The sequence below is a fragment of the Rattus norvegicus genome, chromosome 10 (assembly GCF_036323735.1).
Source record: "Rattus norvegicus strain BN/NHsdMcwi chromosome 10, GRCr8, whole genome shotgun sequence".
NCBI lineage: Eukaryota > Metazoa > Chordata > Mammalia > Rodentia > Muridae > Rattus > Rattus norvegicus.
In genome coordinates, this window is record NC_086028.1 from 15,924,906 (window position 1) to 15,934,817 (window position 9,912).

The window sequence follows — 9,912 nt, forward strand, 5'->3', positions numbered from 1 at the left end:
TCACCCACACAGATACTACGGCTTTCTGGTTTTTACAAGATACAAAGCAAACATATTTATTCTGTAGTCCAGGCCCACAACCACATAGGACCCTCGGGCCAAGTTCAAAGGGAAATAAAGGGCAGAGGAATTTCCCACATTCCACCTGGGCACTCCAGGGATGCAGCTACACCAACACCCTTTCCCCTGAGGACAAGCAAAGGGCGCCATCTTGCTGGGGAAGGTCAGCTCCATGTGTCTGGTGTTCACTTTTGCCTAAGCTTCTTGATAAAGGAAACCTCATCTCGGTTCCGGATGCCATAGCTGGAAAAAGACGGAAGGGTAGTGGCTGACCTCCAGAAGGCTCACCTGGGCTTAGGAGGGATCAGGAATAATCGAGTAAGGGCAGCCATATTGTTCTTCCACCCCCAACACCAGCTGCTGTGAGAACAGCAGGGCTGTTTCTCTGCCCCGAATTTCATGGGAGGTCTCAAGGAAATGCCCACAGGACAGTCAATCCAGCCAGGGACCCTCTTACCACTGCAATTTGCTGGGGCACAGGGCACCATCCCACAGACCTACAGACTTACTCTCTGAGCTTCTTCCTGTCCTCTGTGAGCTTCTCCCCAGCTGAGGTCAGATGGTACGTCCGCCACACATAGGACCTGCAAGAAGGACGTAGGTGATGCATGTGCCACCCCCCAATCCTCTGGGTGGGTAGACTGAGCGGCTGGGATGACAGAGGCTGGCAGCACATAGCCCAGGGCATTGGGATAACTACATTCTCCTTCTGGACACTTTCCCTGCATGACATAGGCCCAAGGCAGTTGCAGAAGGCGCCGGACACATCTTACTAACAAAAAGGTGACAGACTATACTGAGGGATTTCAGATAATGGGATACTTGATCTGATAGAATAGTCAGAGCCAACAGCACCCTGGTGAGGAGGGAAGGGGGCCGCTGACAGGTAGGTATATACCATCTGTTAACTAGGGAGACATTAAGGTGTCAGGTGTCGGGCTGGAGAGATGGCTCAGTGGTTAAGAGCACTGACCGCTCTTCCAGAGGTCCTGAGTTCACCCAGCAACCACATGGTGGCTCACAACCATCTGTAATGGGATATGACACCCTCTTCTGGTGTGTCTGAAGACAGTTACAGTGTACTTATATATAATAAATAAATCTTAAAAAAAAAAAAAAAAGAGTGTCAGGTATCTCCAAGTGACACTATCCATGGGTAGGGCCATGTCAGTGAAAGGGCATGTTGTGAAGGGACCACTGGGGCAGGACTCTCAGACATAATCACCCCACTTTGACATGAGAAAGCTCTCGTGATATGGGACTGTCACCGCATCATTGGTAGTGGGGCACTGGGTGGTACACACATGAAAAGCTGAAAGTTGTCTCCTTACAGAGTGCCCTTGCAAGCCCAGGAGTGGGCACAGGGAAGGCATTTCTGCCCCACTCACCAGCTTATGTGCTGAACACCTCCTTCCCTCTCCTGCTTGAGCTGCACGTATCTCTGGATAGCCTTCTTCAGGTCCAGGACTGTGGCATTCTGTACAACGACCACAGCTGTAACCATGGAAACATGGGAGAACATCCATGTGGGTGGCCACACACAGAGCCCCGGGTGATGGAAGAGAAATCCAGGGCTCTGCTCTGTTGGTCAGGGTGACTGTCCCAGCACACGCACACCCAGACATGGTCTGAGTTTCTCACTGACTAGCTCTCGTCTAATTCCTTGCTGATGTGAAAGCCCAGGCTCAAAGAGAGAAGTATGGTTGTGGCTTGAATGAGAATGACCCCCACAGACTCAAATATTTGAATGTTTGCTTTCCAGTGGAACTGTTTGGGAAGGGTTAGGAGGCGTGGCATTGTTGGGGGCGTGGTCTTGTTAGGGGAGGTGTGACCTTGTTGGGGGAGGTGTGTCACTGGGGGTAAGCTTTGAGGTTTCAGAAGCCCACACCACTGCAATTAACTCTCCTTCTGTCCCATGCCTATGGATCAGGATGTAAACTCTTGAGTTACTGCTCCAGGACCACGTTTGCCTGCCTGCTGTCTGCCTGCTGCCATGCCCTCTGCCGTGACGGTTAGGACTGCAGCTCTCTGCGACCATAAGCTGTGGGGACAGCATTTTCTTTTATAAGTTCCCTTGATCACAGTGTCTCTTTCTAGCAAAAGAAAGTGACTAAGACACTGGTACTTACGCATTACCTCTCCATCCATCTTGCACACACGGACAGTCATCGCCTGGCCATATTCCAGTGCGATCTGGGAGTTGACCTCTTCTAAAGTAACCTAGGGAGGTGAATATGCCAATTCGTTTAACACCCCATCAACAAAGGAAACCAAGCTTGCCTACTGTGTGTTAGGAGTTTCAACTAACACTGGGCCCAGCGATTCTGAGAGTACTGTGTCAAGAGGCTCCAGCCTGTGCCTCAGGACCATGTTGAGGCAGGGCAGGGCGCAACTGACCAACTACCAAAACCTTGTGATAACAAAAACGCTTTTTGTTTTGAGGCAGGGACCCACTAGGTTACCTTGGCTGGTCTGGAGCTCTAAATGGATCGGGCTGACCTCAAACGCACAGAGATCCCCTTGTTTCGGCCTCTTGGGCTGAGATTAAAGGTCCAGCCAGTTCAAGAGATGTTTTAATAAAACACCGAGGGAAGTACAAATAAAGTTGTGTAACTCAGTGGTAGAGTATTTATTTAGCATTCGAAAGGCTCTAGGTTTGGCCCCTAGTTCTGTGAGCACAGAGACGCTAAATAAGGACACCATTGATTGGCAAGGTTAAAAATTACATTAAATAACTACTAAGCCACGCATATTAGAAGTTTCAGGCAAGGGTTGGGGATTTAGCTCAGTGGTAGAGCGCTTGCCTAGCAAGCGCAAGGCCCTGGGGTCGGTCCCCAGCTCCGAAAAAAAAAGAAAAGAGGAAAAAAAAAAGTTTCAGGCAAGTTAAAGGCTAGTCACACTCACTGATAATTGAGTTAAAATCTTAGTGTTTGTTTAATTCAAACTTCACGGCTAAGAGGGAGTGTTTTGGGGTTCCTCACCCTAAGCTTTACGCTTACGCGCAGAAGCGTCTTTCGCTGGCGGGACCACCAGTGCCCGTCCACACCCCCGAGCCCGGTTGTGCACCTGGATCGGAAGGTCGCAGAGCAGCGGGTCTTGCACCACCATAGCGAGACCTTCTTGGAACACGTCCACAGCCTCGGAATGGGGCAATGTCTCCTCGTCATCCTCGTCGTCCTCAGGCACCTCTGGTCGAACCTCAGTCTCCGGATTCTCCAGGGCCGCCAGTCTGTTGCTTTTCCGGCGCTCCTCCAGGCGGCCTTGCCTTCTAGGTAGGAAGGCAAAAGGCGCGTGCGCAGTAACTGTGCTCCGCCCAGACGAGATAGCTCAGCCATTGGTTCACTGCGTGGCTTCCGTAACCAATGAAATGTGCGAGTTCAGGGAAGGGGAGCCAGCAGACAGCAGGTTATTGGCCGGATAGAGTAGGTCACGTTGCACGGTGCGAGCGGCCGAGGAGCTACGAGCAGTCTGGTCCTCCGGGGTTGAGCTATGGTCCTCCGGGGTTGAGCTATGGCCAGACTGCTCTTCTCTACGGAATGGTCGTTAAGGAAGGCCAGCACTGCTATCGTTTCGCACAAGATGCCCGGACCCCGTTTTGCGCAAGACACCCGTGCCCGTGTACAGCATCACTCTACAAAGTGACGCTGGGAGGTGGGCGCCTCCTGCAGCCTGGGCGCTGCCTTTGCCAGCCAGGTCGCAATCGACCGAGATTCTACCTCCGGCTCCATTCCAAAAAGTGGCTTGAAAGGTCCACCTTAGGAAGCCGGTCATGGTGGAGTCGCCAGAGAGTGGTGGCACACGCCTTTAATCCCAGCGCTTGGGAGGCAGAGGCAGGTGGATCTCTGAGTTCGAGGCCAGCCTTGTCTACAAAGTGAGTTCCAGAACAGCCAGGGCTATACAGAGAAACCCTGTCTCAAAAACAAAACAAAAAGATAATAAGAATAAAAAGTGAGGTGGAGCCTTGGCGTGGTGGCGCTCACCTTTAATCTTGGCAGTCAGGAGGCAGAGGCAGAAGCAGAGGCAGGTGGATCTCTATCTGAGTCGAGAGCTAGGTCTGTATAGGAAAGCCGGGGCTACAGAGAAACCCGGTCTAAAAACAAAAACAAAACAAAAAAAAAATCTAGGCGGGACCTGTGGTCCTTGGAGCTGTCCAGGGCGGAGGTGCCATGATCTACAGTCCTCGTGTTCTTCCTATTGCTCTTTTTACACCACCAGTCACTGCAACAACTGTTGTTATGAGGACGCTGTGGAGTCAGCACTGAGGGCTTTTGTTTTGCCCCCGTCACGTTTCCCTGGATAGCTACTTTAGCCACTTGTCTCACTTTTTAAATCTTCTGTGTATGGGTGTTTTATCTGCATGTATTCCTTCTGGGCATGATGGGTGTGCAATAGTCCCAGAGGTCAAAAGGGGGTGTCAGATACCCCAGAACTGGAGTTATGGACACTTGTGAACCATCTTGTGAATACTAGGAATTGAACTGGGTCCTCTGGAAGAGCAGCAGCCAGTGCTGCCTCCTTCCCCTTCCCCCTTCTTCTCCTTCCCCTCCTCCTCTCCCTCCCGCCACTCCCTTCCCTTCTCTCCCCCATCTCACTCCCCCTCTTCCTCCTCCCTCCTCCTTCTTCTTCTTCCTCTCTCTCTCTCTCTCTCTCTCTCTCTCTCTCTCTCTCTCTCTCTCTCTCTCAATGATAGTTACCCTATTTAAAACTCTAACTCTAACTCCCGTGCCAAACCTGTTGTGTGCCTCTAATCCTAGCACTTGGGGAGACTGAGGCAGGAGAAATGGTTTAAAGTCCACAAGCAGAGATAAAGAAGAAAGTAAGAGGAGCAGGGTTACCTGGGGGAAACCCTGTCTCAAAACAAAATAAACAGAAAATCTAAGGTATAGATTAATGTGGGCCTAAGTAAGCATGATTTATCTCTTGTCTGTGACATTTTTCTTGTCGATATTGTTAGATTACGTCCTGCTGACTAGGGGCTTCCAGTTCTTTGGGGGCAAGTTTGATCTTCCTCATCAGGACATCCACTTTCTCCTTTTTCTCTCTTCGCACATAACTACTTGACAAACTGCAACAGAACGTGACCAACAGCATAAAACCACAAACCAGCCAACCAGAATTCCCTCTACCAGGGCCCTGGCATTTATAAACCCTCTGAAAAGTCCCCAGAATTCCAGATGTCACACACTCGCAGAAACCATCTGCAGCTGGCAAAGCCACAGCCCCTGTCTGAGTAGGAGGCAAATCACCATCAGCTGCTGGAGAATCTGAAGTAGCCCCTCCCCCACGCCTTCTGGGGTCTTTTTTTTTTTAGATTAAAAAAATTAATGTATGAGATAATTCAATGTATTTAATGTATTAATTTATTTAATTTAATGCATGTACACCTGTATGCCAGAAGAGGGCCCAAGATCTCACTATAGATGGTTGTGTGGGTGCTGGGAATTGAACTCAGGACCTCTGAAGGGCAGGCAGTACTCTTAACTGCTGAGCCATCTCTCCAGCCCGTACTTCTGTGTTTTGTTTTGTTTTTTTTTTTCTTTTCTTTTTTTCGGAGCTGGGGACCGAACCCAGGGCCTTGCGCTTGCTAGGCAAGTGCTCTACCACTGAGCTAAATCCCCAACCCCTACTTCTGTGTTTTTAAAAAGCCAAAATTCTCACTCTGTAACCCCATTGACTATGAATGTGTTCTATTGGCTCTGTCCCTCAGGGGCCACTGGGTGATCCAGAAGGACGTATCACCTCTCTGACATGAAACCCCCATTGTGTATTAGGTGCTGAACCATGGGAAACTGCACAGAGATGCACATCCACTCGGCCAACGAACTGAGAGCCCAGACGGCTTTGCTCATTCTACATACTGAGGTGTCAAGAAGCAACAAACTACCGACAATAGTAATAATTAGTAAAAATAACACAGAGTGCAGGCCTCGAGGAAGGTTTACATCAGGACTCTGAGGGTTTACAACACGAAGATCTGTTGCAGTTAGTGCTTTGAGTATGATAGATTCCTCTTATCGTCTCAGCCGTTTCCTTCTTTCTGATTTTTGGGACAGGGTCTCATGTAGCCCGGGCTGGTCACTATGTGGAGGAGAATTATAATAATGCATCTGTGAGCCTCCTGACTCTGGCTCCTCATGCAGGACTACAGGGTTTCTCTGTAGCGTTGGCAGTCCTGGAGCTCACTCTGTAGACCAGGCTGGCCTCGAATTCACAGGGATCTGTCTGCTTCTGTCTTCCAAGCCGTGGGATTAAAGGCATTCATCAACAAATGTTCGACTCTTTTTTCTTCTTTTCTATATCTAATAATCTTGCTTTTATCTTGAAAATTAGGAATGACTGATATTTCCGAGACTCTAGATTCTGCTTTATTTCTCTGGAGGATGGTGATTTTTGTTTCTGTGTTTTTGAGACAGGATCTCTACCCTGGGCTGACCTGAAGCTCGCTCCTGCCTCCTGAGTTCTGGGGCTGTAAGCGTGGCCCACGTCTGTGTTATATGGCGCCAAGGATTGCAGCAGGGCCTCAGGCATGCTGGCCAAGACTCAGCAGCGAAGCGACAGCCTCAGACCCTTGCTTTGTTTTTTAAGATGGGTGACCCGGGATGGCTTGGAACTTGTCACCCTCTTGCTTCAGTTTTAGAGCCCTGGGATTGCAGGTGTGTGCTGCCACACCTGCCTGTGATTATATATGTGTATGTGGATATAATGTATGTGTGTGAAAAGATTTATATGGAGTATAGAGATCCTGTCTCAAAAACAGAAACAGAAACAAAAACCACCAGTCTTCAGAGAAACAGAGCAGAATCTACAGTCTCAATAACGTTAATCATTCATAATTTTCAAAATAAATAGAAGACTTAGCTATACATATATGTGTATGACTATGAGTTAAGGTATCAGTACATTTAACTCTGGCTGTCCTAGAACTCACCACGTACACCAGGCTGGTCTCGAACTCACAGAGCTCATCCTCCCTCTGCCTATTGAATGCTGAATTAAAGGTGTGCGTCACCATGCCTGGCTTTGTCCTTGAAGTGGAAGCAGCGGGAGTCTCTCTAGGGCTGTGTGGCCCTGGCTGGGCTGCTGGGAGCTGGCTTGCACACTTCTAGTTCAGGGACATTCAGTCATTTAGAAATAGGGGCTTCCTTCTGTGCCTTTTTTTCCCGGGTTTTCTTCCTTCCAGTCTAACCCTTGTGGTTTTCACAACTGGGATTATGGTATGGGTGGTAAGGCTTGCTGTCATGTGTGTGTGTGTGTGTGTGTGTGTGTGTGTGTGTGTGTGTGTGTGTGCGTGCGCGTGCGCGCGCTACCCATGCCTGGTGGTCTACTCTCTTAAGGCAGTAAATTTCTGCTTAACCTACTTAACCACAATGAAGGGACACTGGGAAAAAGATGGTTCTTCTCACAGGATACCACAGAAGGGTGCCTCAAGGAAGTAGAAAGCATATGTTTGTAACAGATGTGTTGGAGATGCCCTGATGAGGACTTCAACACGAAAGAGATGTTTGTCCTGTGGTCACTGTGGAGCTGGTTGTCACTCAAGTCTTTGTTTCCATCTCCCCTAGGCCTGGAGTTGCAGACTTCAGGGAGTCTCCTCTCTGTGCCATTCAAGGTTTTATGACAAGGCACACACATAAGCACACAGGAACTCACACACGACTGCATATGTGTACACTCAAGTGTAAACACACGTGCACCCGATGTATGACCTGTTTGGCTCTCTAGAGGGCATACATACACATGTAACAGTAAACTCATTCATGCTTTGTTAGACTTAGATTGATTCAAGGAAGTGCAAAATAAAATTTGGCCCTGAAATGTGTTTGTTTATCAGCCTTGCAAAGATGAGTGGCTGATAGTGGGGGCTGGCAGAGCTGCTCGGCGGTGGAACATCTGCCCAGCCTGCACCACGCCCTGATTCCTTCAGTCAGCTTGCAGCAGACACCTGGTGAGGCTCACACCTAGCTCGTCAGGCGAGGGTCTTCTCACATCAATATTAGCAAGAGAAGCTGGTACAGTATATTTTTGAAATCACACTTAGACTTTTTTGTGTGTGTGCCAGGCTTAGTATGAGAATGTGTGTGTGTGTGTGTGTGTGTGTGTCTGTGTGTGTGTGAGAGAGAGAGAATGTGTTAGTGAGTGTGTGTCTGTGTGTGTGAGAGAGAATGTGTTAGTGAGTGTGTGTCTGTGTGTGTGTGAGAGAGAGAGAAAAAGAGAGAGAGAAAGAGAGAGAGTATATGTGAGTGTGTGTGAGAGTGTGTATTTCAGTGTGTGTCTGTGTGTGTGTGAGAGAGTGTGTATGTGAATGTGTGTGTCTGTGTGTGTGAGTGTGTATGTGAGTGTGTATTTGTGTGTGTGTGAGGGAGTGTGTATATGAGTGTGTCTCTGTGTGTGTGTCTGTGCGTGTGTGAGAGAGTATGTATGTGAGTGTGTGTGAGAGAGAGTGTGTATGTGAGTGTGTGTTTGTGTGCGTGTCTGTGTGTGTGAGAGAGTGCATATGTGAGTGTGTGTGTGAGAGAGAGTGTGCATGTGAGTGTGCGTTTGTGTGTGTTTGTGTGTGTGTGACAGTGTGTGTATGTGTATGTGAGTGTGTATGTGAGTGTGTGTGTGCGTGTGTGTGGTGTTGGTATCAGTGCTTATGGGGAGGGTATCAGTCCTTGACAGAGGACTTTCTATGGCTGCCAGCATGCTGCTCAGCTTTTCTGGCTTTCTCTTAGCATGGATGTGCATGGCAGGACCACACTATTTTAATACTCAAGGCTGGTGAGACAGCAGCCTCCCGAACAAACACAATAAATCAATAAAAGATTAAAAAAAATCCACCAGTCCAGCATGGTGGCACACAGCTGTATTGACAACACTCTCAAAGCAGAAGCAGGGGAATTGTGAATTCTGGGATAGCCTGGGTCACACAGTTACAAAACAGACCAAACAGCCAACCAACAAAATAATTTTTGGGGTGGGGAAAGGTGGGATTGGTGGAGATGGATCAGTGGATAAGGGCGTTTGCTGCCAAGCTTGAATGACAACCTTGATTTCTGGGACCCACTCGGTGGCAGGAGAGACTAGATCCTCATGATTTGTTCTTTGACCTCTACATGTGCACCACAGCCCTGCACAAGTGTGCACACAGACACACACACGAACACATATATACAGATGCAAAAACATACAGAGACATATACACATGCCTGCGTACATACACACACACATTCACACACACAGACTAGCCAACACAATAAGTAAATAATGTTTAAGGAAAAACAAGAAGGCAACGCTGGAGGCTGAGGCTTGAAGGTTGCTTGAGGCCAAAAGTTCAAGATCAGTGTAGGCTACATGTTAAGAGCCACTCTCCAAGCAGAATCAAAAATTCCAAACTTGTAGCAAATTTCATGAGGTACTGGTTCTGTTCATTAAAGATCTGCGCTCAGAACGTTTGTCTCCTTTGTGTTCTTAAGGGGAGCACACGGCCGTGGAAGGTGTGAGATGCTGTGCGCCCCGACCCTGAAAGATGTCGCCAAAAGCTAGGGGTGTAAAGAGGCTGGCGGAAAAGCTGGCAGCACCGTGATTCCAATGAAAACAAAAAACGTCCTTGACTTCAGTGACCTTCAGAAGCATCAGTGGCATCAGTGCTGGGCTGGAGAGCACTGGCTTCTCTTCCAGAGGCTCTGGCTTGAGTCCCAGCCCCCGAGTCGGGGCTCACAACCAGGGTTCTGACTTCTTTGGATTGGCCTCTGAGGGCAACAGGCACACACACGGTGCACAGACGTATGTGCAGGCAAAGCATCTATACACATAAGAAATCCCTCTGAAATGAAATGTGGCGATGCGCAACTTCCAGCCGAGCGCTCAGGA

General features: G+C 48.8%; 1 protein-coding gene across 5 annotated transcripts; it reads right to left on the bottom strand.

Annotated features, from left to right (window-relative positions):
- Positions 1-26: 26 nt before the first annotated feature.
- Positions 27-3,374, bottom strand: Snrnp25 (small nuclear ribonucleoprotein U11/U12 subunit 25). Of its 5 annotated transcripts, none has more exons than NM_001398566.1 (5): positions 3,127-3,347; positions 2,190-2,280; positions 1,449-1,554; positions 570-644; positions 27-303 (listed from the first exon to the last, which is right to left on the bottom strand). In NM_001398566.1, the coding sequence occupies exons 1-5, from the start codon at positions 3,166-3,168 to the stop codon at positions 246-248; spliced, it is 372 nt and encodes a 123-aa protein (NP_001385495.1). In that variant the 5' UTR covers positions 3,169-3,347; the 3' UTR covers positions 27-245. The 5 variants fall into 5 exon arrangements, with proteins under 5 accessions (NP_001385495.1, XP_063124641.1, XP_006246140.1 ...); XM_063268571.1 differs by having other exon boundaries at positions 30-303; positions 1,449-1,537; positions 3,127-3,374; XM_006246078.4 differs by having other exon boundaries at positions 30-303; positions 1,449-1,537; positions 2,197-2,280; positions 3,127-3,351.
- Positions 3,375-9,912: the final 6,538 nt, after the last annotated feature.

Bases quoted from the DNA above. Each gene is read 5' to 3' on its own strand.
- Snrnp25 (NM_001398566.1), bottom strand. From the start codon at position 3,168: ATGGTGGTGCAAGACCCGCTGCTCTGCGACCTTCCGATCCAG. The intron at 2,281-3,126 runs GTGCACAACCGG...TCACCTCCCTAG, and splicing joins TCTGCGACCTTCCGATCCAG to GTTACTTTAGAAGAGGTCAA. The intron at 1,555-2,189 runs GTAAGTACCAGT...CCATGGTTACAG, and splicing joins GATGGATGGAGAGGTAATGC to CTGTGGTCGTTGTACAGAAT.